The sequence below is a fragment of the Haliotis rufescens genome, unplaced genomic scaffold, assembly GCF_023055435.1.
Source record: "Haliotis rufescens isolate VD_foot unplaced genomic scaffold, xgHalRufe1.0.p SCAF_109, whole genome shotgun sequence".
Taxonomy (NCBI): Eukaryota; Metazoa; Mollusca; class Gastropoda; order Lepetellida; family Haliotidae; genus Haliotis; species Haliotis rufescens.
Genome location: NW_025963790.1, coordinates 614933 through 642621, shown reverse-complemented (window position 1 = coordinate 642621; position 27689 = coordinate 614933). Strand labels below are relative to the sequence as shown.

General features: G+C 39.5%; 1 protein-coding gene across 2 annotated transcripts; it reads left to right on the top strand.

Annotated features, from left to right (window-relative positions):
* The first annotated feature begins 1601 nt into the window (after positions 1-1601).
* On the top strand, positions 1602-11051 carry LOC124114874. Of its 2 annotated transcripts, XM_046475665.2 has the most exons (12): positions 1602-1743; positions 2319-2394; positions 3042-3584; positions 4556-4741; positions 5073-5258; positions 6292-6477; positions 6738-6944; positions 7322-7543; positions 8249-8598; positions 9691-9784; positions 10528-10607; positions 10936-11051. In XM_046475665.2, exons 2-12 carry the CDS (start codon positions 2337-2339, stop codon positions 10960-10962), a joined length of 2139 nt encoding a protein of 712 aa, XP_046331621.2. In that variant the 5' UTR covers positions 1602-1743; positions 2319-2336; the 3' UTR covers positions 10963-11051. The 2 variants fall into 2 exon arrangements, with proteins under 2 accessions (XP_046331621.2, XP_048248033.1); XM_048392076.1 differs by lacking the exon at positions 4556-4741.
* Positions 11052-27689: the final 16638 nt, after the last annotated feature.

Genomic DNA, 27689 nt, shown 5'->3' with positions numbered 1-27689 from the left:
AGAGTCGATTGTACGATTCCGATTATATTATGAGCATGTGTTAATGAATCACTATCAATTGAGAATTGTCCGCCACATGTCTACCATAAAACGTTTTGAAAGCTTTACTGAGGCCTTGAATGTTGTAACCTTGATCAAACAACTTCTGAGTAAGTGTATTATGACGTTCTTTGAAATCTTGGTAGGGAGCATGTTCGATTCCACCTCAAAGTTGTGAAATGTAAACACCAATGGCTGGAGCTACTGGAATATTGCTCCACATAAAGGGAGAGTTGGCGGTCTCAATGGCCTCCTTTAGTTCTAGTTCAGATGGGTAAATCAGTGGAAGGGAACTGGCTTTTTGATGGTTTTTGAACGATACACCTAACGTTAAAGTGGCCAAATTACCTTGTGTTGACTTTGCCAATCCGAGCAGAAGTTCTGATTCAAGGTATACAGAAAGAAGAAGATCCGGAAGAAGGGGAGCATGTTTGATGCCTGTGGGGATGCATACTTCTAAACTAAATGTCTCTCCCCCAAACTTAACATATGTGTTATTAATGAGGCAGTGCAGCAGTGTCCGTATTGCTGCAACTTACGCAATAGGGAATAGGGAATCTGCAATAGGGAAATTTGGAAACACTCAATCGCGGAGAGTAGTTTGGCGGGGATCGACCGTGTTCGGTAGCTTGACTACTTAGAGTTTCTAAGAGCCTCAGCCCTGCCCCACACTGAATCCGTTGTTACATGTGGTGTCTCCTTAGGCAAGAGACTTTGTCCGAAATATGCCTCTTGTCTCTTCACCCAGCAGTAACAGGGTACCCGGTAGGATGAGATGGTAATTTGACTGTTAACCTTCTAGCGCCTGGGTTGTATACTCCCCAGAGAATATCAACTGACCCACCGACTAGGGTGATTATAAAATGCCTTGTGCATGATTTAGGGTGCGGATTGGACGCATTATAGACATACACGTTAATATTTTCCTTAGTTGCTCAAAGTAATGTCAAAACAAATGGGTTGATGAACACACAATGAGTTTTAGAAAGTGATCAAATGTAGCAATGTTATATTTGGGATAACACTTTCTTCGTTAAGTACAGATTCTAGTTTTTTGGGGGTTGAGTCTCATCCGGGTATTGGCGATGAGGTACCTCATTCTGGCATTCTGGTTTTGAATCCCGGATGGGACTCAACCCCCCAAAAGTACCAGAAACTGTACTTTACTAAGAAAGTGTTATCCCAAATACTATTTGTTATAAATGGGTCTATGTTGTTTTTGCATTATTGTATAGAAAATCGTCGTGGCAATCTAAGACGAAAGACTTGCATGTTCTCGGGACATTTGAACTGTGTGAAGCAGGGCTAACATATTCTAGCCTTTTCAGTAACATGCAAACAAGAAACAAACACCGTGACTGCCGGGTTACTCTGACTGCATGTGATAGAGAGTGATTGTGTAGCTTGGGTGTATTTGATCTGGAAGGCTTGTACTCAGTACCCATTATGACGCTACAGACGACAGAGTTTGCCAGGTGTGTTTCAGTCTTTTTTCCAGAATCTTCAGCTGATACCCGGATCTGGGGATAAGATGAGTCATGTGCCCATGTAAGGGATGAGTGTCCACCCTGTGCAGTCATTGGGTGGTCATGAATATATCATGTGACATTCATACGCCGCAACTCACTTCTCGACCGACAGGTAACAGGGAACCTTGTCGTAAGCCTACAACCGCGGACACTACATACTCTTCTCATTGGAAAGGTAGGTTTGCCCGGATTGTGTCACGCTATGCAATGTTCACCGTCCGTGCATCACTCTCAAGCGTGATAATATCCCCGTGTTTACATTCGTAGTTTTCTCGCTAATCACAAGAACGACCGTAAACATGTCAATAACTTATAAAAGAAAACTTTATCTTAAAATCAAGCCATCTTTTGAGTATTTGCAATGTATGTGTGACACCGCAAGCCTCGTCATAGCGGGAGTACTCGCGATAAACATAGCCGCCCGAAAACATATGATCCGACGATATATAGTTTGCATGTAGTACAGATTCATAAGGATTAGCTTCTTGACAAAGCACAGCTGGTAATTCTTGATAATTAAAGAGTCACTTACCTGTGTTCGACTGTATCAGATCGGCTGGTAGTTGGTCCTCATCTCAAATTCGCCACTTTGGTCTTACTGTTCTGGTTCTAGGCTTCTCTGAAGATGTAGACTTGTAAGATCTGCACTGTTTAATGTTTTCGTATTATATGCATACCATGCCAGGATATTACTGAAACATCGTTGTATATGTCATTTAACTCGCTCACTCTAACACGTCTTGCTTTCAGTCTCGTCTCGTGAACAGGATGAACTTGTTCGCGGTGATTGCCCTTGTCCTCGGTGTTCACGCAGTGTCTGGCCAGAGTAAGATATGACTGTGATATATAATTGTCAGATTAAGATCAGCTCATCAGTTTCAATCTGATCATTAGAAATTGGAATTTTTGGTCCACATCATTTCATATTAGTCTTAATAATCAGTAGGTCTGGCTCGGTGATTTGGTTGATTGAGAATCAACGTACCCGGATAGCGTGGGTAGCTGCTCATACAATCAATGACGGTATTGTCTGGTCCAGACTCGATGATTTACAGGCCATCGTTATAGCTGGAATATAGCTCAGTGTGGCTTTTAAACAAACTAACAATCTTAACAGAAGTCAGTTTGGGAATTGGGTAATTTTCAAATTCACATATTGTGTCCTATTGTGTAATATGTATATGTATTTTACAATCCACAACCTTTTCAGGATAAGGCTAAAAAACTGTACAATATAACTGAAAGTCCTTACTATCTCTCGTGTTAAGTGACCTGAGCCTTTTTGATTTCTCTAATGCGGGTTTACTTATTATACCTTTATGTTCAAGGAATGGCTCAAATTTGAGACTTGCTTGTATTCGAACGTGGCAATATTATACATGTTCGACGATTTAGACACTGAAAATCCGTAAATCGATTTAAATGAAACCTTGAAGTAATATTTGGAAACATTTATATTTCTGTGTTTTCCAGACTGCGCGCACCTGCTGGATGTCGTTGCCGTTGTTGATGGCTCTGACAGCATCTTAGATGATGAGTTTATCCTTCTGAAGAATTCTCTTATCCAGCTGACAAACTGGCTTGATCTTGGAGAGGAAGGTCAGATGTTTGGTGCCGTGGTCTTCAGTTCGTCTGTATCTGACGTAGCGCATCTCAGCACCAACCGGTCACAACTGCAGGCACAGATCAACCAGTTTGGTCACCCTCAAGAAGGGACACACACGCACCTTGGAATCGCCAAAATGACAGAGATAATGCGTAATGAGAGTCGTCCTGGCGTTCCTAAAGTCGGCATCGTCATCACCGACGGCCGGTCCCGATATCCAGACAGAACTGCACAAGAAGCTGCAGATGCGAAAGCTTTGGACATCGAGATGTTTGCGATCGGAATCGGATCAAGAATCAGGATCTCAGAGCTAAACGACATTGCATCATCTAACGCCAATGTCAAGAATATTACCGCTTTTAGTGAACTCAACGACATTATCGTCACTCTGGTGCAGAAGGTCTGCAAAGGTATAGCCAAACACATTGATTTTCTAAGCTGTATTTTTTCTGTTGTTTCACATCGATGTAAGTCATACTTGAAAGCATTAAGATCGAGTATATCCTTTAAGTTATGTTGCATTTTATTAACCTGTCTCATTTAATGAGTGAGTGAGTGAGTTTGCTTTTACGCCGCTTTTAGCAATATTCAAGCAATATCACGGCGGGGGACACCAGATTTTGGTACTTATTTTGTATGTACTTTTGAAATACCTGGCCTTTTATCTATTTTGAAATACCTGGCCTTTTATCTATTTTGAAAGTCATCCTTAAGGACATGAGTACCCTTTTCGCTAACACCTGGTGTCATCAAGATTTTCAGCGATCCATTCATATAATAGTCATCACTATTGTGTCTCTTGCGCCTGACCGCTAGATGATGTTTTGAAATTATTCATGTCTACCATGTCGGACTGAAATTGATTTTATAATACACTAGTGGACCTTACTTGTTAAATAAGCATTGCACAATTGCTTTTTCTTCTTTGTTACGAAGCTCGAGAAATTTGTAGCTTATTTTAGAAAAGGGTGATGAGATGTTATAGAAAACATGACTGAAAATCAGTAGACTAATCAGCAAACCAAACCATTTCACGTTTCATTCTTACGATAATAGTGAGTGAATGAGTATGGTTTTACGCCGCTTTGTGCAATATTCGAGCACTATCATGACGTGAGACACCAGAAATGGGCTTCACACATTGTCCCCATGTTAGGAATCGAACCCGGGTCTTCGGCGTGACGAACGAACGCTTTAACCACTAGGCTACCCGACCGCCCCTCTTACGATATTAACATCACCGTCAACTTAGATCAGTGGATAACAACGTTAATGTTCTTTTTATAAATATATTGATCTTTTTTTTAAAAAATCTTGCCCATTTACAAATCCTGATGGTCACGCTACCTTGTTATCTCAATCATTTGTTCTTACAATACAGTTGACGGAAACTGGACTGAGTGGACGGATACTGTCGGAGTGTGTTCTGTATCCTGTGGAGGAGGATCTAAAACCATCTCCAGGACCAGGGCCTGCACCAACCCTGCTCCCAGCAACGGCGGAGCGGACTGTGTAGGGTCTCCGTCTGATCAATACACAGAGAGTTGCAGCACCAACGGATGTCCAGGTACGCATAATACCATATTTAAAGCATTCTTTCACACTTGTTCGCAAAGTTTGGTATTATCGCTATTTGATAGTGGTTCAAAAACATTTATTGTGAGCATTGTAAAACGTGGTCAGGTAATAACAGGGTATTTGTATGTATTAAAAAAAACTTGTCAGCCATTCAAACTGCCTTTTATTGTATATACAAAAGCAATCATAAACAAATTGGTATTTGGTATTTTACCATTATCTTTATTTTTACCAATTGAATGAAAGTAAATACATTTTCATGTATGCGATTTTCTTAAAAAAAAAGTTATGCGTTATGCGTTATTCTTTTTACAACAAAGTTGACGGAAACTGGACTGAGTGGACGGTTACAACCGGAGATTGTTCAGCGTCATGTGGAGGAGGATCTAGAACCATCTCCAGGACCAGGACCTGCACCAACCCTGCTCCCAGCAACGGCGGAGCGGACTGTGTTGGATCCGCAACAGGAGATTATTCAGAGACTTGCAACGCAGCAAGATGCCCAGGTGAGTTTATAATCAGCTTCACGTCATGTAAATGCGGACATGAATATCGCAGTGCTTGTGCACTCCGTTTACCAATGGATATTACGTCAACGTAACATTTGTTCAAGTTAAAGTAAGTATTTGTTCACAAATACCTTTCCTGTTTCTGACAGATAGCTCCACGATCCTGAAGCTCTCCTAGATTTATCGACAATTATATGTAGTCAAGGACAGTCACTTCACAAAAAGAGCTGTTGTTAGCGTTGAAATTCAAATGTTGTGAACAAAATATGATGTCATCATGAGGAGAAACCTACATGCTAAATTCCATCTCTCTCGGTCACGCACATAGCCAAATAGCGAGAGAGAATTAAGAAGCATGGTCAAAACACGATCAACATTGTGCAAAAGAATTAGAACAGCACACTCAACAAATGGCATTTATTTATGGAATATAATGATGGAGTAACAGCCATAAGTATAGTATAATGTGTCAAATGGAAATATTTAATATCGCCAAACAATCGGATCATATACATGTATGTTGAGCCCAACTACTTACTACATCATCATATTTGATGAACAAAGACTGAGAAAGGGAAATGAAAAGCCTTTGACATATGGCCACCACAATGAAAATCGGATTCGAATTTTGCGCAGATATTTTTCAGATTTTTTGGTAAAGTGGTTTCTGAGGAGATGCACTCATGAGGAAATGCATTTTGAGAAATTATAAGTGCAAAGTACAAAGTACAAAGATCAAATAAAGGTCCAAAGTTTGAATATCGTAAAATCGTTTACATCACATGGCCCCATTCACAACTACATATATACGAAATTTCACATAAAATCACTGTGTAATGAGCATTAGCTAATGTACTTTCAAATATCACAAAACAGCAAATAGATTGATCCCGACTACTAACATAAATAGCTTTTCAATATGTCCACATCATCTTTCAAAGTTTCAGCTGAATCAGCTGTTCCTCTGTATCTTACGGTTTACGTAATTGATATGTTCATCTGTATTTCGATTACCATCGATTATTTATAGTTCATGGGGGCTGGTCGACCTGGATCATCACCACTAGCACGTGCTCAGCTTCGTGTGGAGGTGGATCTAGAACGGTGTCCAGAACCAGACGCTGCAACAGTCCTGTTCCAAGTTTCGGCGGCAATAACTGTGTAGGGTCCTCTGATGATACATACACAGAAACGTGTAACACAGGGGGATGCTCAGGTAAGGTCTAAACCCCTAGTCCCACCTAAGTGGCATGCACACACTGTACATGGATTCAAACTTTCACTTGTGCTAAGATTTATGTAAAAATAGATTCAGTTAGGAAGGAAACTTTCTCCATTAATTAAAGTTTAATGTGATGCGTTGTAGATAGCTTAGAAACGAATTGTGTTAATTACACCAACATACAGGTGGTATAAGTATCAAATCGGATGTAAACAGCTGAAGGTTCAACGAAAAACATTATTCGTATTTTTTAGATCCATGCAGAGGTTGTCGGTATGCCAACGGTATTGGATACTTGCCAGACCCCGATGACTGTGCCCGGTTCATACAGTGCCAGGAACCCAGACCAGGGACCAGTGCTATTTTCCATAACATGCAATGTAGTCCGGGTCTGTACTGGAACCAGCAACACTTGGTGTGCGATTGGCCAGCTAATGTTGTCTGCACAGTGGAAGCTGAAGGTGCGTGGTAAACTCTATACATACTAAATACGAGAATATTAGTTCATTGTTATCCTTTCATTCGACACCACCATGACCTTAAAGTTTAAGAACGGGGAGGTATTGTGAATAAAAGCGACAAAACCATTTCCACAATCATGGGTTATATCCATTGTACTATTCCGACTATATTGTAAGCACGTGTTTATGAATCACTATCACATAGCTCTGTTACCAGATGTTCGCGAGCCCGTCACAAACACATGCAAAGACAATTGTTTACCTGAAACAACACGGGGCATATGGTGTAAGGCAAAATAGGGAATTGCATCAGACATAATATCTGACATACACAAACAATCGCATACCAAGAATTTGTTTTTTTGTTTTCGTCACAGATGAACCATTTGCTCCATCAACTGCTGCACCGTCAACATCTGCTCCACTGACTTCTGCTCCCTCGTCGTTGTGCGACGGCTCTACGAAGGCAAAGCCTGGCAATACTGCTCAGTATCAGCAGCTGATTCATGGAAACTGGATCACTAGATACTGCGCTCCCGGAACTGTGTACTCAAGTACAAGTTGCAGCTGCATCACTGGCCAGAATGTCGCATCCCCAGGTAACCCTGCACCTGTAGATAGTCAGTGTGGTACTTTTGTTGTGTTGCACTGTTCCACTCTGTTGGAAAACGAATATATATCTTAAAGGTTTTTCTTTACTTATAAAAAGCATAATATCTACACTTGTCCACAGAAGTAATTCAAACTTTACATATCGTTCCTATCAGTTTCATCGAAATCAGTAAAAGCACTATCGTGTCGCTGGATTTTCTGGTCCATTAATCACTTGATTGTCTGGTTTGTTTACAGGTCGCCGTTGCATGGCAGGAAAACTGCTTTGCGGTGCCTGGCAGAACATACTTCTTTGAGCAAATTGTATGAATGGCTGGTGCTCGCGTAAGGGCAGGCCATGCTTACCCCCATCGCGAACACCTGGTGTTATCTCTGATTTTCAGTGGTCCATTCATATCATTTTCACAGCTATTTTGTCTTTTGTGCCAAATGGAATTTGTTTCGGTGGATTATCTAGACTGATTAATCTCTTGCACTGACAATTTATCTTTGCTTAATACATATGAACATACATGAGCTGAGACCAACGATGAAGATATTATACTCAATAACCTTTTGACTTAAGGTATTTATGTGGTTCTTGCAACTGTAATTATAGGAGATAACGAGGTACACATGCATGAAACAAGTGTGAAGAAGGTTGCATTATGTGAATATAGATCACAACATTATGAATATCATTTTCATTTCAGTTTGTCAGGCCGAGGTTTACCTTCCTTTCAACAGCGACGTTAATGACCATTCTGCCAACCGCCACTACGTACAAAACACTGGAATTGTTACTACAAGCAGAGGCCACGGCGTCTTCAGCAACAACACCCAACTCCGCATCCTGCGTTTCTCCAACATGCATTTCGGTAACACCTTAATCATCTCCTTCTCCTTCAAACAAACTCAGACAACAAGCAAAGCACAGGCTATCGTCACCAACGACGACTGCGGACACGGCGGCAGCATCTACATTACCACCCAGCGCTCAACTGTCTACTTTCGTGTTGTCAACAGCAACAACGTAACACATACTTTGAATATAACTTACACAGTGAGTATAAAAAACTTTGTTCTTACACTCCATCACATATTTATGCAGGAACAGGTCCCCTGTACCAATACTTGTTAGAGCCGACTGACATTGTGAACCGATCGTCAAGCTCTATTTATTGCTTGGCATCGTACCCTAATGGTTAGGGATCGATGCTGACACCTCTTGGGGAGGTGGGTAGCCAAATGTTCAAAGCATTCTATCATTACCCTTAAGGTATGGGTTCGATTCCGAGGTGGATGCAATGTGTGAGGCCCATTTCTGGAATCTCCCGCCGTGATATTGCTAATAAAAGGGCGCTCAACCCACTGACTGACTGGTTAACCTGTTCCAGACGCTCTTATGAATCTGGAACATTGCTGATCGGGTCAGACAACATTCATTCTAGTCAAGCGAGAACATGTCTATATTATAGAAATAAACGACGAGTGGGAGTTGCTTAGCATACAATAAAACAAAGCAGGGAGAAAAAACCATGAAGGGCGCAACATATATGAGTATCGACATTTTTGTAGAACCCAAGCTATAAATATATTTACCGTATTTTAATAATGATGACTCCCTGAATAGAATCCTATTTAGCTATGTCGGACAAGTCCATGTTAAAAACAGCTTGGTTAAGTTGCTATTTCCCGCATATTCTCAGAATCCTCACGTCGACTATCTGTACCTCTTCTCCCAATACCGAGTTTCATATTTCTCCCACTACTGGAGCGGAAGGTCCGGGGTTCGATCCCCAGGCGCGTCAAACCAAAAGACGTTAAAAGATGGTACTTGTTGTTACCTTGTCTGGCGCTCGGCATTAAGGGGCTAAACAAGGACTGGTCGGCTCGGAGTCAGTATACTGTGTCTGAGTGGTGTATTCATGTAAAACTGCGGCATGGTATCTCAGTGTGCTAGCACTATAAATCGGCATCAGTCCAGACTAGTACAAGCAGCCACACACACAAACATACACGGGAATGTTTACTCACACTATTAACATCGTAACAAAGTGGACAATAGTTGCTGGGAAACATGAAGGTAATGGACTAGTTACGAGTTGATATTATCCGTTGTGGGTTTGAACATTTGTGTGTGGGTACATTTCAGGCCACGACGTCCCTGATTGAGGTGAAGCTGATCATCAAGGATGGGCTGATGAAAGCAGAAGTCAATACCTCCAGGAAACAGAGGACATTTGATGGTACAAATATTTGGATGGTCGTTTGAAATATTTCCTGTATGAAAGAATCCAACTTGAACAGTATGATACACACCGTTATTTTGTGGTTATGGCACCTGAAAACATATTAAGCAAACGGAAGGGAATCACTATCATTGAACTGGTCTACCGTATTTCAAATTGCCAAAGTTACCAACAGCAGTTAATTTTTCATGAAGGTATAAATGCCAACACAAACGACATCGAATCAAAGATTTTACGGACTCATTTTCTGACTGGCACTAGAGAGGTTCAATGTTCACAATCTTATTTTCTTCATTCATCTGAAATGTAAAAATATAAACTGCCGGGACAAAAGATGTATACAATTAAAAACTGGAATTTACCAAAACATTACAAATGTTATCAATACATTACTGGGTTCAAAACAATCGCAGCAACACTGTAAACTTAGTGTCCAAAAATACAATGATGACACCCGACAAATACATAACCATCGAATAACCATTTCGTGTTCACTATTATTTATTAGCTACCATTAAACATATAAAGGTGTATAGTTTCATTTGTTTAGTTCATCCCTATTTGTGAAGTTAAGCACTTGAACCACTTGAGTCTGTTTTGTTTTAAACGAAAAAAATGAATACGAGAATACGAATTCTGCTTAAATGACGACCGTTTATCTATCTGAAAAAAACTTTCAAAGTGATCACAATTATAACTATACCTTCTTCCCTATTCATCATTTCTTGAATAATTTGCAGGAAACATCGGGAAAAGCCAGTGTGCAATGCAGATTGGGTACGGTACTGGCCTCGACTTCTTCCACGGTGTCCTGGAAGAAGTACGTCGTTTACCTGTTCTTAGTTATACATTTGTTGTCTGAACTGAGTTTAAGACTTAGTGTTTTATTATTACTTGCTAGCCTGAAACATAAATTGAGTCAAATGGATATGAACAGTTCCAGGGTATATTAAAGAATGTAATGCTTGATGATGCTGGTAAGAGAGTGAGTAAAGGTTAAGTAAGTTAACGCTTCTTAACAGTATTTCAGTAACATCATGGTGTGCCAACTTATTAGAGGAAGATGCCACACATATCCTCGCTTAACCATATTGCAGTGGCGTTAAAAAGCAAACGAACTTGTAGTGTATCTTGCTTTTGTGTTTCAGTTCAAAGTTTTCATCTGCGATCCATAGAGCCGGTAGTTCAACACAGTGATTCATCACGTGGGACCATGAAGTGCTGCTTTTATCTCGATATCAATATTAAAATGTATAGCACACTATTTCCGATTCTGTCATGTTTGTTATAAATACTGCTCTTTGCGTATCCCTTAATGTTTGTCTTAACGAAACAAATTAATTGAAAAGTCGGTATCCAAAGTAATATCTCTGTACCGTAACAAAAACATGCGACATAGAATCCTGCACTCAAGGATAATGTTGGGCAATGTTAACGCCGTGTCGTGTCTGTAAATCATCGTATATTAACGAGATGTACACAACGTTTGGTTCTGTAAGAGTAACCAAATGAACTGTTATGATTTTCCTTTTTCCTTTCCACGTTATTGAAGATGGGACATACATGTAGGATAGGCATATTGTTCTACATAATCGAACATATGATAGGCACATTGTTCTACATAAGGGTACATAAGATGGGATATCTTGTTCTACATAATGGACCATAGGATGGGACACCTTGCTCTACATAATCGACAATAGGATTGGTATATTGTTCTACATAATGGACCATAGGATGGGCATATCATTGTACATAATGGTCCATAGGATGGTCATATTGTTCTACAAAACGGAACATAAGAAACATATAGCCATAATGTTTTACATGATCGACCATAGAATTGGGCATATTGTAGGCATATTGTTCTACATAATGGAGCACAGGATAGGCATATTGTTCTACAAAATGAACATCCTGCTTAGCATAGGTCTTCAGCAACCCATGCTTGTTGTCAGAGGCGACTAACTGGATCCAGTGGTCAGACTCGCTGACAATGTTGACAATGTTGATGCAATATCCACCGTATCTAAGAAGTTTAATTTTATGGCCAACTCATATCTTTACCCTGGTGTTTTGTCTGGCGGTGCGTCACTGTTGACACGTTGCACACAACGATAAATTGCCCTGCACTGACAGGACGTTTGTTTGCACATTTTACAGTTTGCCCTGTTCACGAGTGTAAGGAATACTGGAAGGGACACTCTCTTGACCTTTGGAAACGAGCTAAATAAACTAAAAGAGCGAGAATGCAAGATCGCGAGAACGCATTCTCGCGCCTTTAGTACATAGCAGTTTTTGTCAAAAGTGGACAACGCGAGAATGCGTCATTTGGACATATGTAAAAACCCCCATTTGAGACTTGTCAAATTAGGCCACAAAACAGGAAATCGCGTAAACACGCATGCGTAACATCACAAGGTGCACGTAAAGACCTCCTCTCCCGTTTTTACAGTTTCCTATATACTTTGAATTAAAAACAAACTCAATATAATCTAACAAAAGAAATTGTCCAATGATAGTGAAAACATAAAATGTCCGGAAGGTGGAAAAGATATCCCCGTCAGGGAGCGAGTAAATTTTGCTTAAAGTCGCATCAGCAGAACTGTAGCTAAAGCCGTCAGTTATTGAAATAATCACAGGCGAATTGCGACGCCTCAGACGAGTGAGCCACCAGATAACTGTATAGGTTATTGGCAGAGAAACGCGAGATCGCGAGATTAAAGTGTCGCAATCTTGCGTACTCGCGTTTTTACAAATAGTTTCATATGACTGTGTAGGCAATCGACACAAAAGCACGAGAATGCGAGAACGTGATGAAGTGTCGCGATCTCGCGTTCTCGCGTTTTTAAAAGTAGTTATGACTGTAAAGGCAATTGTCACAAAAGCACGAAAACGCGAGATAGCAACATTGTTCAATTTGCACAAAAGCAAGAGAATGCGAGACCACGGGAACGCGAGATCCCGACATTGGTCAAGTGTCACGATCTCGCGTTTTTAAAAGTAGTTATATATGACTGTATAGGCAATTAGCACAAAAACACAAGAACGCGAGAACGGGAGCTCGCAATATTGGTGAAGTGTCGCGATCTCGCGTTCTCGTGTTTTAAAAAATATGTGTCACCACATTACGTACACGTTACATTATTGAAGAAAACATGCCAATTTTGAGTTTCCCCGCATGCGTTGTTCCCGGATATATCTCGTCCCCGGAATGTTTTTTTGCATGTGTATGTTGCGTCCGAATCAGAGTGAGTGAGTGAGTGAGTGAGTATGGTTTTACGCCGCCGGGGGACACCAGAAATGGGCTTCACACATTGTCCGAATCAGAGCAGAATCACGTGCGGCAACATTCTTTTATGATTGATTTGTTGTTGCACGCCGAACTCAAACCGCATTATTCCAGCTAGTATGACGGCGTTTGTTAATGATCGAGTCTCTACCAGCCAGCCCAGTGATTGACATCATGAGCATCGATCCACGCATGTAATACGATGACATGCAATCATTCAAGCCACTGAACCTGACCACTCGATCCACGTAGTCGACAAGCACAGCTTGCAGCGGACCTATATTCTTACCCTGAATCTCCATGGTTGAAAATAGTACTAATACTATCATTGAAGTATTGCAATGCGTACATGACAGGGGCAATGAGGGAGTTTCGTGTGGTTTAGAAATATGTGAAGATGTGTTGTGAAATAATCATTTTCAGAGAATTCAATAGTTTTTTCATATGTTCCTCAATGTATTAATAAATATTCTGTTCTCAAGTTTTCTTGACCATACCCAAAACTGACAATTTCGTATTCTGTTTTATAACACTCTACCATGTTAAGAAGATGGAGAAACATATAAAAAATGAGAGGTTTCTAAGAAACTTAATGTTCGTCAACTGATAGTGATGGCACAACAAAGTCATTTGTGTCTCCATGAAAACCACATGACGTCATATTGCATTGTGCACATCTATACAAATGCAGATTTCTCTTAATGAATGGTCTTTTCGAGACTCGAGTATGTGCATACCGCCGCCATATATCTGGTCACACAATCCAGTAGCATTTGGACTGAGGGTAAACTTGAGCCAAAAAGATGCGTGTTTGCGCCCAAAGTTCAAGGATTATACTCTCATTGGTTATGTCCTTTAGTCAGTGTCCCTTGCACTTATCTTGAATTACAGTAAATATCTGGTTCTTTCCAGACCCCTTGGATAACTGTTTGAAGTTCCTGATTTTGTTTATTTGATTTGCTTAGTTTAAAAGGCATGAGCCGTTGGATCTTGGTGACGACTCACAATCATAATAACATATTCAGTGTTTCCATTGAACTGCTAACGTTCTGTAAACAGGAAGTAAGGCTGGTATTTAAATGCCAATTTAAATATGAGCGAGAAAATTCACATTATATGAAAGTATGTGGCAATGAGGAGCTATTCAGAAAATATGAACCCCTAAGGGCAAAGTGTTAACATGGTTGTATTGAGAAGTAAGGATCATCTTTCAGACGGGGATTTGGTGATACACTTGTTTGACTCTGTATTGTATCTATCATTGTACTTTCCAGTACAAAAGACGAATGGCCATGACTTTGGAACCAAAACATGATAATACTGATGCACGGTTTGGACGGAGTTTTTCCTCAAATTACACACTCGCCACTATTTGCTATGTCACTTATACCCAGTTCTTTGATCAAACGATTAATGTAATGATGCGTACATATAATGGTTATGTTATCTGAGGCCTTGTCAGTGAGAACAACTGTAAACTTTTCAGCTTTGTTGATTTGTCAACAATAGTCACCTGTAGTTATATAACATAAACGTTGGTAACAGTGTGATCCGTCTTGGCTATTTCCAACCATTCATTGGGGGCACGGATGGCCCAGTCGTCTAAAGCGCCGCGATTCGCTGTTCAGAGTTGCGTCCCTTGAGCACACCAGAAATCTATGATTGTGTGTTCGAATCCCGGTTCGCCCGGATTATGTTTCTAGGTTTGTCAGCACCATACCCGTGTTCGTGGGTTTCACCGGAGTGGTAAGCGTCTGAGAACTGCATCACTTCGGGCTTTTCTCCCACATTAAGCTGACACGCCGTGATATAACTGGAATACTGTTAGAAGCGGCGTTAAACCCAATTCACTCACTCACTCATTCCAACCCTTCGTCATATATGGAATATATGGAGTGTTCAATATGTCTTTTGATGACAGCTCTTTGGTGTATATACACTGGAAGAAATAGCTTTTTGTCCAGATATTTACAAACGTTCATCTCTTTCAAACAACGTTTTTGCAAACGGTGTTCAAGCACAACACTCTTGGCAGTGCTATCTGTTGCACACACGTCACTTTCTTCAATCATCGTATATATATATATTTGTGAGTGATATAAGTTGTCAGTCACGATACGATGAGGGCATTGTATGTCCACGTGTCCAATCGATTTGATCATGAAGCATTGTTGCAGTGTGCTGAATCCACAGTCATGGGTATTGTACGAGCGTTTCATCTGATCGCTACAGGATTACTTCCGCTTGTCCAGAGGAACCCTGTGTTTCATGTGTGATAAGAAGCAGACATCAGAACCAAGAAGTGATGAAAGGTTCACTGTCAATCAGTTTAGTGACTGCGTGGGCATTCCCATTGCCAGGAACTCGGAATGATTTTTCCTGTCACTTTGAAGGGAATCAATACAATTACTATTACACTCAATGGTTCGAGTTTGTTGTTGTACGCCACACTCAGCAATATTTCTGTTTAGTCTCTCTGGCTACAAATCCTTCAAATTCTAATCTGAGGCACCAGTGGGAGTTGTATACATCATCTCAGAATAGGAAGCCAAACAACGGGTAACGGCAAATTATTAAACATAGCTTATGACCACTGCAATTTTTAGATCGATTTGTTTGCAGCATATAGTTACGTTCGCATTCCACTCCGTCCCCAACATGACTATCCTTGCATTTACAGGTGACGGAGCCATCCGTGTTTGTGCAGTCGGCTTTTCATGGCAGTTATTGTACGATCGTATTCAGTCATGAATTATACTTAACAATTAATACTCAGTGTATTTTCACAACCAAGTTCTTTTAGTTTGTGTGGATCCCCCTCATGTCCAGATGGTTTTAATTGTCCTCCTCGCTGATATCGTTGTATCCAAACTTTCCTCCTCACTAAATCGACCTTTTCCCTAGGAAATTGCAAGAATGACACTTGGTACTTTTGTTCATCCAACACAACCCAATACCCTATTCAGCGTCTTCAACACGACGAAAATAACGCAGAATCACTTTAATGACAGGTTGATTAATGCACAATAATCAAAAGAAAATGGCCATGACGTCACAGCTACAGCTCGGCCCCTGGCTGGGATTTCAATATGCACACGCGCTGGTTGAGGAAATCAGGGCAGTTGTTTTGTCAGGTAACAATGAAATCACATATGACTTGTTTTGGGTGTAAATGTGTACTTTGTAAATCTATTTAATATGTTTTACAAAGTTGTATTTCAATAGATCTCCTTAACTTCGCATTCCAGATTATTGCACTTATACATAGACGAGCGTGTACGTGTGTGTATGGCTACGTGTACTAATTTGGACAAATGCCGATGTGAAAGTGCTAGCACCCTGAGATACCATGCCAGTTTTTAATAGAAGATCACACTCAGACACAGTATACTTAATATCGAGCGCCAGGCAGGGTAACAAGAGGTACCATTTTGTAACGTCTTTAGGTATGACGCGGCCGGGGATCGAACCCACGACATTCCGCGGGCCGGGCAGACGTTTTTCAAATAGACAACGGAAGCGGTGCTTTAATTACAGCGTTGATGTTTTGATCACATGTCCTTGTCACTTTGTGGCTGAGGTAACGCTGGTGCAATTGGTTATATAACGCCATCACGTTGTCGTTACCTTCTGGCACAAATTTCCTCATTTTGTGAAACTATCCGTCAAATCAACACAATTACACGTGAAATAGCATGCAGTATTATCTAAATGGGTGTGTTTAGTCTCTCTCTTTAGTTGTATACATCATCTAAGAATAGGAAGCCAAAACAACGGGTAACGGCAAATTATTAAACATAGCTTATGACCACTGCAATTTTTAGATCGATTTGTTTGCAGCATGTAGTTACATTCGCATTCCACTCCGTCCCCAACATGACTATCCTTGCATTTACAGGTGAAGGAGCCAGCCGTGTTTGTGCAGCCGGCGTTAGCATGGCAGTTATCTGTACCATCAGTGGATTCATCAATATCTACCAGAGTGAAAACAATTGTACGTGTATTGGATGTTTGTAGTGGAAATGAGATATATGCTATGAAACATATGCTACATATATACCCGATTCCAAGAACAATAACTATACATAGTGCCGTACTAAATGAACTTTATCAAACTTAGCACTCGCAACTTCACTGTTTTTGCAATATTAACTGCCGGCCGAAAGAAACTTTACCTAAGTTGTAATTCACTCTAGTTAATTCACTCAAAAGATAGATGCATGTAATAAAATGTATTAAAAAGATCAAAATCTCAACGGAATAAATATATATAAACTAACAGTCATACATCATGCGATATTGGCATGACAGTTGTCCGAATTGACGTTGGACAGCAAAAACAAGCTTTCAACGTAATGGACAAAGGACACACAAATCTAAAAAAGCTGAACTACAATGACTCATTAATAGTGTGTATGCCCAACCCCTGCTACAAGACACGCAAAAACTCTCCCGCGCACAGAAAGAGGTGAGTCATCTGATAACGTCACGTGGGATATGTCGCCATTCTTCTTGGATTGGCTGGATCAGCTCTCGTCGGTTGGCTGGTGGATGTGGTTGTTGTTGAATATGACGATCCATGACATCCAGCAGGTGTTGTATATGGAGGACACGGCAACACGTTGACGTTGTTGTGCTGCAAGAAAGTTACGATTCTGACTGAATGGGGTCTGGCGTCGTCATGCTGATAAAGGACACCACAAGCTGGCTGTTGAACAAATGGTAGAACAATCTGAAGAAGACTGTCATCCATGTTACGCTGAGCTTTCACACTTATGTTAACGATAACTGATAACGATAACCGGTGGTGTTTTCTCTCCCCCCCCCCCCCCCCCCCCTCCCCTTCCCTTTCACAATGTAAAAACCCTCAACCATACGAAATATCACGTGAACGCAACATGCCGCCGTTCGTTCTTCCCAATAGAACCACAACAGTTTTTTATATATCTAAAAAATCTGCACATTAATGAACGACAAAGGGATGTCTTCAATTTTCCAACAGTCAACTTCCCCTTCACGTCGTTGTGAAATAATCCAGCAGCTCCCGTCTATTTTGGCTTGCAGTTGCATGTGTTTGTGACGGTGCCTCCATTGGGGCAGGATACTTTACCCTTTTCATCACAATTGACATCATCACTATTTGAAGATGATGCATACACATGCTGAGGATATAGTCAAAATCGTACTATAGACTTTTATCAGATATGTCTGGTGTCGGAAGGATCGTTTCGGAGGGTAATCTCGACTGGCTATTCTCTTGCATTGACAATTTATAGATATTATTGAAATGTGTTTTCTTGCTTTTATTGATATATATCTTAATTGGGCTACATCATATTCCCGAGATGTTCAATATCAACTACGCAGGGCATTTGTTACTCACAAGGCACCATTATTCGTTGGGTAATCACTTTTCTTTAACCAGCTTTCATCAAATCACATAAGCACTGCACAAAAAGTAAAATAATATAGGCGAAAGGCATATTATAGCATCTTAGTATTATTCAGCAAGCAGACTCGGGTCCGGTAAATTCAACTGATCGATAGTATGGGCAACGTCAAACACTGTCGGTGCACGATGCACAAAAACAGCTGCCGCAATACTTTCGTATAAATATCAATATAGCCACACTATTTCAATAAGATGCATACATGTACCCGTAAATATATCGTGGGTGATCTGGACACTGTTCATTGTTAATATATTCACACAATTCCTGACATATGCATCTGTTAATTTGCAATGCAAGTAAAAGGAATAACATGCGAGCCTCATTTGACAAGTTAGAGTCCAATACATCCACCTTGCTATGCCCTGCTTCAAACTGAACCTACCTTTAAGGGACTCTATGTTATTCCTGAAATGTTTTCTAAAGTACGGTTGACATGCTTAGATGTGAGTGAGTGAGTGAATGAATGAGTGAGTGATTGAGTTTGGTGTAATGAGAGATGAAATAAACCACTTTGATGACATCCATGAAGAGAACAATACACTGACAAATCAAGGATACTGACCAGCAGCAAATCATAGGTAATCATATGATAATAATCAAGTTTGTATATGATCACCTACTGTTTGCCATACATTTATTTTTAAGTAAACAAGAACAAGAACTGCGTGCTGTCATGAAGGGAACATAAGTTACCTGTTGTTTGGTTATTTTACATTTGAAACAAAGATTTGGTTTTATTGTAAGATTAAAACTTGTGAAAGGTAAAGTGACAGCTGGAGATACACCTACCAGTCTCTAAAAGGCAGGGTGAACACTCTTAAACTGTTTGTTTGAGGGGGAAGGACATGGATTTTGAAATGCCTTTTGTAAAATCGAAAACAATGTTGAATAGGTGGATCTTTGATCATCATAAGTATTTCCCTTACACAATATATAATTATGTCTAGACTGGTACACCTATGTAGCAAGCGATTGTTTACCGATTTGTGAAAGCCATCACGATTATATTTGCATCTTCACCAGTGTGGCAGCTGGCCCCCAAGTAAGATGTATCTTAGGACTGAACAACTTGTTCTCTGCAGGAGGTACACATTCCCAGGATGTACTTATTATAAACTGTTGCATATATTGCACTGCTTGGACACAACCAAGCACTTTCTTAGGAATCAACGTGACAGCTTTCATTGTGGCGTGATAACTTATAGAAATAATGACAACAAACGAGTAACTACATATATTTTTCAACACATGGTATTAAATAAGAGTATTGTACTTATGTACAAGGTGGTTTGAAATAACTTCCTAGTAACAGTAAAGCGTATTCCGAATGACTGTCTTACTTCAATTACTCGTCACTGCCCAATGGCTGCCAAAATAGTTTTTCACAGTAACAGCACCAATTACAAATTGTATGAACCCAGAGGACAACCCTGATCTGTAAGTATGTTCAGAATTCACCTGATGATTTACTCCATGCCATTTGAACCACGATGATGTGTTGTTGAAAACCGACATTGTAAAGCTGAAGACGAGGTCTTTTTGTGATACAGTGGTTCCTGTATGTTTTAAAAGAGGAGAGGAACCTGTCTTCTGGATGGGTTAAGTCAGTGAAAAAGAAGAAACAGAATTGGACTAAACCAAATCTGTCCCCGCCAAATGTCATCCAAAGTCTACTCAGGATGAAATCAACCCAAACCCAATAAACTTTTGACTTTTGACTGAAACCCATTCATTAAAACCAGTACAAAGAGCGATACATTGCTGGGTCTGACAGATTAACCATAATCCTTAACACAATCAAGGATGAGCTTCATTTGTATTTGCAACAACCTGTTTGAGACAAGTGGAATGAATATCATGTGGATTCTGAAAAACTCCAAGGATTTCATTGAATCAGAAAAACTTCATTCCTTGATCCATGAAGCATTTGTAACTGAACGTGGTGACTTTAGATATATACTCAACAACAAAAGTTCCTGTGACACCAATATTTTAGTGTATTTTTCAAACAAGTAAAGTTTGGTTTTCCATATTGTAATACATGTATGGAATCAAGTCACAAAAACGCAACTGCTACAGAAAAACAGGCATTCCATGCAAAAGTAGACTTTTATCCAAGCCCCATGCATTTCACTACCCAAAAATGGATAAAAAAACATGTGCGTTAACAGGATTCCATATGCATTGTTAGCATCGTGCTGACAACAACCACTCAGAAAAACAACAAAATTACGCAATTATTCAACATTACGAAATGCCACGTCTGTCCGAAAATGAGCGTCTGCGAGTCATTGGTATGCATGAAGCAGGATCGAGTCAACGTGATGTTGCAAGACAATTTAACGTCCACAGAAACACAATTTGGTGATTATGGCAACGTTGGCAACAGACGAATGCAGTCAGAGACCATCCTCGGAGTGGCAGGCCACTCATAACCAATAATCGACAAGACAACTGGATTCGAACAACACACCTACGAAATCGATTCCAGCCAGCAACAGTGACTGTAAGAAGCATCCCTGACCTTCGACGAATATCTTCACAAACCGTACGTCGCCGCCTCAGGTGTGCAGGGATGTGCCAGACGTCCCATTTTGACAGGAAACCACCTTCAAGCACGTCTACAGTGGTGCAGACAGAGTCTACGCTGGACGGCCGTGCAGTGGGGACAAGTTCTATTCACTGACGAGTCTCGTTTTCACCTCAGCCACCGCGATGGACGGATTCGAGTGTACCGACATCGAAGTAAACGTTACATCAATCATTGTGTCATGGAAGAAGATCGGTATTGCTCGACTTGTTCAGGATTCTCTTCAACAAAACAACGTGAATGTCATCCCTTGCTCGGCTCGCTCCCCTTATCTCTCACCAATCGAGCACATGTGGGATGAGATGGATCGGCGCCTTCGACGTCAACCACGTGTTCCACAGACACTCCAGGAATTTCCAAACATGCTCAAACAGATATGGACAGATGGCCAACAGGACTTTGTGCGACGCCTGGCCCATTCCATGAGACGAAGGTGTGTTGCTTGCATCGCAACCAGAGGTGGACACACACGCTAGTGATTTGTAAATTGACATTTGGCATGTTCATGTTTTTTTTTATGAAATCACGCATTTTCTGAAGTCAGTATGTTAAATTACACCATTTGAACAATTACAAGAGTCTTTTATCTGTTGCAAATTGAAATTGCTTTAGAGTTGGTAAAAAAACATAACTTTGTATTAAATCTTATTCAATGTCACAGGAACTTTTGTTGTTCAATTGTAGTTTCATATCTAACCTCAATTTGTCAAAAATGAAACCAAATGCCACCTAAGGGTTACTGCGAAAACAAAATGTGAAATGTAGGACTTCCTCATTGATAACATCTTTGTAAAATGTTTGGGTAAGACATCAGTAGGCATCCCAACGTGCATCAATTGTGCTCCCCTTCTTGTTGATCTGTTTCTTTATTCATATGAATCAGAATTTCTTCACCCACAAGAGTTTTTGCTCGGATTGACAAAGTCAAAACATGTTAATTTGGCCAATAAGATTAACTTAAGCTTCAGGTATATCGATGATCTGATATCGTTCAGTAACCATCATAGCAAATGCCCATCCACTGATGTAACTTCCTACCGCCTTGTCTGTTTCATATTTGAGAAGGACGATGCGATCTCATTGGTCTCTTTTGAGAGACCTCTGAAGATCCGGGCAAGAACTGATTTTCAGCAAATCATGCTAATGATCATAATAAAATATGACTAACGAGACAGGGTGGTCAAGATCAGTAACTTTGTTGATGCATGTCATCGTAACCCAATTGCGTAGATCGATGCTCATGGTGTCAATCACTGGAACGTCTGGCCCAGACGCGATAATTGCAGGCCGCTGTCATGTAGCTGGAATATTGCTGAGAGCTTTTTCACGATTTGATAGTGATTCATAAGCACATGCCTTTGATAGAATCGACTCTGCTTCTCGCAGATATTTCTTACGAATATGGACAGGGTTTTGTCGCGTTTATTTTATAGCATCAGCGTATAATACATGCCGATCCACCGGCCGAGCTATGTTTACCCCATGTTCATCATTATGAATCAGGAGAATGTGGAGAGGGTTTTTTCGCATTTATTTGAATATGTGTCATAATAAGCTGCTGTGACCAAGTGCTTGTTCAGTGTATCAGTAACAGAAACATCTGATATTGCTCCGACTTCGATGTAGTGATTTCTAATTTCTATATGCATCAAAATGTAGGGACTCAGCACCCCGATGTATTCACAAACAAGTGTTTGTGATAAAACACTTGTTAATATAGAAGTATCTAAAAGAATTAGACACCTGATCTAAATGTTATTTTTTCCAATCATACTTAGTCATTCGTCATTGCCATTATGTCTCCAGTCAAAGGGCGGGGAGATGTATTGATTTTGGTTCGGTACCCTTTGCCGTTGGCGTTGCGATCCTATCCCGAGCCATAACTTGAAAACAATTCAATGTTTGTCAACTAAACTTGGCATATGCATTGCTCACCACCTTAACTTGTAACTTTTGCTATTTTGAAGCTTTTCTTTTAAAATATTGTATTACGTTTCCATGGAAACAAGTTGGACAGTCTCAAATAACTCTAGGCTTCGTTTCCGAGATAACCTCTCATACTCATACGTGGTACATGTGCAATGACCACATGCTCAACTATTGTCTTATCATATTTTTCAGAATAAATAATTTCTTGTATTTACATCGAAAGTTTGATATCCTTGAGAGTATTTCTGTGATTAATGCTACTGATTGTTGGTTCTGGGTGCGTTTACTTGCACAATACAATTTGTCATCCAATCTGCTGGTACGAGTTCAATAGTCTTACCTGCCATATAGAGTCAACGTGGCATCAACTGTAACGTTGCTTCATTACTGCATTGATCAGAATCTGTACTGGTTTATTTTGCTGTTATTGTTTTTCGGATTAACAAACACAATAATAGCAACAACTTGAACTCGTGTATGAAAAGTGGAGGGAGGGGGAATCTGTGTTTAGGAGTAACAACACATTCTGGTTGCGGAATCCGCCACACGTTGTGCAGTGTTGCCTCCCTTAGCAGCCAGGATGTGCTGATGTTTGGTTTGATGGGTGATGCAACACAATTATAGTCTTTGATCTGTCAGCAAAACCCAAGTGTTAATGGGTTGAACACAGGTATGAAATGTCTTAGACTTCAAACAATTTAATGCTGTCTCAAACATTTAGCTGACACGTTGTGGTACTCATGTCAGTGAAATGCTGTTCAAGACATTGAATCGTCATTGTCACCAATTAAGGATTTCAGGGACATGTGGTAAGTAGATCAAAGAAGATCGTTAATGCAACATTTGGGCTGCAGGTCAAAAACTGTATTGTTTCAGATTACCTACACCGAGATAACTAAGTTTGTTCAGTGATTTTCGTAACGCAAATCCAGGCCAAGTTCACAGATTTTGGCGGATTGTGTACGATATGGTGGTTTGTAAGCTTGCAAAACATATTTTTAACGTAAATAAAGATTACTTATGGTCGCAAGTTGTTTTTTCCAATCGAGATCATAAGACATGATGTTTGAAATAAGAAATCTTTATCCAAATATTAACATTTCACATGGTATTCAAAAACTTAGCCGTCAAAATCTATCTCAAAATCATCGAACGTTATTTTAACAAGTGCATACTTTAAGCCACAAGTACAAAGTCTAGCCTATATGAAATCCGACATTTATCTTAGCAACTCTTGAGGAGCTGATCCTTTTATAATCTGTTTACGGTTAACCCCAAGGCTGAGTGTCCAACAATGCACTGGTTTTAGGATTGATAGGGATAGAACAAAGAGAGTTGTCCTCTGTTGAGATAATACTTCGAGATCAAATTCCTACATGTAACCAAAAAGTATCAACACTCGTCAAGGGACAAGTATAATCTCCAGATTTGCTGCAGGGTTTGGTGATAGTTACAGTACTGATTGTGTACTGATAGTCTTTTGATTTGCCCAACCGAAAACTATCACTATGAATGTCACTAAACAGTTATTAATATTTCTTTAATTAAGGCTGGATTGTAGTCAAACTAACAACTGAACTAGTTAAAATACTTGGGATGCACTGAAATATATCTATATGACCACACTACAAATTATCGATTTATAACATGAATAATTATGTCCCTATAGATATCGAATAGTCTGTATGGAAACATCTATGACATTTCCTAAGATATGTAATACTGACATCTCTAATATTTAATCTAAATGCCTAAATGAAAAAGGAATGGGTTTAGTGTGCACTGTATCGCTTAAGATGCAAATGTTAGCAACTGCGCCAAATTAACACTTAAACCATTCACTGTGTTAACCGGTTTACATAAATATGAAATTAGTTGTATTTACCTGTTAAAAAAAAACTTAAACCACACACGAAGATAACGTTTGTCTATGTGAACAGCAAACTTTATGTACGTGTGCTGTTTTATTCCTAATTTCGATAAACGGGTTCGCGTTTACCCATTTCCCACAACCTCTAACGTGCAAGGACATTCCATTTTGTGAGATAATGCAATACTATGACTGAGTGCAATGCAGTGACGTGATAATTTCGAAACGAATCACACTCTGCGTAAGCAATATATATGCGACATGTATATGTAAATTGGGAATAAATGGTGGTTTTGTTTCAAATATACTGCCACATCTTTGACTATTTGACGTTTAGTTAATAATTCTTGGTTGCATGGCTTTGTGTCGGTCCATATATGTATTTAGTGTAGGACGATTCACGACAGTTTGAGCCAGTCTCAAGTCAACATTTCACATGGTATTCAAAAACAACCTTACATGACATGGTTTATGTGATTTGGTCAGTTTGTTTTGGTAATATGTAAAGTTGTCAAAGTAAGTGTGTGATAATCTCATATGGGGTGTACTACTAGACTAATATGACAATATAAATTGTCAATGCAAGAGAATAACTAGTGTAGATTATCCGGCGAAACATATTTTAAACAGTTGATTTGCCATAGAAAGATTTTGATAAATATTACATATTTGTCAGTGCAATATGATTGATATTTAATTTTTTTTATAGTACATGAATATGAATTAGCTATAGTACAGCGTAAAGAAATATTGCAAATAATTTAACAATGTTAATCACAACTTGACATAGGCATTTAACTTGATTAACTTAAATTGATAAGTTTGTGAAAGTTGTGCACATTAATGATAGAGAACTTGTAAACACTGTCTAATACAATCCACAAAGTGTGAGTAATCATCCTGGCAAGAACTGAATACTTAGTATTAATACCTAATACTTAATCCATGTCCCAATATGAAATGTTATGGATCTATCAGTGATACTAGTATATATTTAACTCTAAAAAGGTAGTTCTCTTACCCTATACTAGTGTATACTCTAATAGAGTGCACAAAAAGAATAGTTGAACTAATAGCACATATTACTTACAGTCGGGTTACATCTCCTTCAACAACTCCGGGTATCACACAACCATGTACAGACATGTCTTGCTCAAAGGCTCGATACATGCATGTCGCTTTTCTGTCAAGAGTTTTACACATATTGTTTGTCCACCTTGCACAGACCCATCATAAATTTAAACACCTTCACCGTATCTGAGAACAATAGGGTCAACCAGTATCTTTTCCCTGGTGTTTTGTCTGGCGGTGCGTCACAACTGTTGAGATGTGGCACACAGCGGTAGATTGCCCTTCACTAACAGGACGTTTGTTTGCACTGCTCACAAGTGCACAGATACGATACAGTAAATTCTGAACTCAACCACCCAAACTGAAGTAATCACACCGCGGGGGACACGAATTGATTACACAAGGTAACAACACTTTATTGTTGTTGGGGTTGTCACCAGAAACGATTGGGGTCCTTCATGCTGTCCAAGCAACACACGTACTTAGATAAAGGTGAATCTGTAATTTGACGTCGCACTTTGGGTGAACGTTGAAGTCAAAGTTTTAGAAAGTAAAGAGATAATTTGAAGATTGAGTACAAAAAAATACAAATAGTCCTCAGCTAAGCCTAATACCAATATGAAGTATGTTCAGGGATGAAACATCACATTGTACCATAATTCTTATCACGTTTTAGGTATTAAATACAAATACAAAAGGTTAGAGTTAATGGAATAAAAATGTTTTCTTCTTGATTGTGGATGGGGCCCGTCTGTAAATAATCTCCTCCAAAATTATTAAACATTTTAGTATTTAGTTGTTTTCCTACAAAAGTAAACATTTCATTTCTAGACAGATCACAAGAAGTGCAACACATTGCCCTTATTTCCCAGATACTAATCACATCATCAATGCCCAACTATCTCTCCTAATGTAACGTTCTCACAAGATAATATACTATTTGTTCAGTATTCGTCCAAAATTATATGTTCCTATAAGATTTGTGATACGGTTTAATTAACTAGATAAGAAACTATAATACTATTGCATGTGTCATTGTATCATGACTATGTCATAGTGATTCATAAGCAAGTGCTTATCAAACGACTTTTGCAAACAGATGGGTCCAGAAACAGCAAGAGCCTGCAGCATTGACTAGTCAGAAAAGCTCTTGATATTGCTTTGAAACGATTGGCCGAACCAGAAACAGATTTCACTAAAGTTGACAAATACAACAAGTTTCTGAATTTTGAATTTTGCAAACAAGGGAACTGATGCCTCAAATTAAAGTATATTTTCGGATAAGGATCATTTGACACAACCGTCCAACAATATTTTAACTTCGAGGAACACCACCACATTTTTCCCATGCGAACAACATTTCATCACAGTTGTTCAAGAAAAGGAACGTCGACTAGGCTCTCATGATTCCACTACTTGTGTCTACCAAGACTCATGATACTACTACCAACCTGTAGAGAAGATATATTAAATATTCCCGAGATATTCGATGTCAACTGCACAGGGACATGTGTTACCAAAAGGTCACTATTATATTTTGGGTAATCTAAACAACATCAAATATAATCACGTAAAAACTACATAACAAGCAAAATAATATCGGCATATTAATTCAGCAAGGATACTTATTATACGAACTTTTTTCAAAGTTTTTTTCGGTGATATCTAGTGTTACGGTCTTCATGCTTAATAAAATA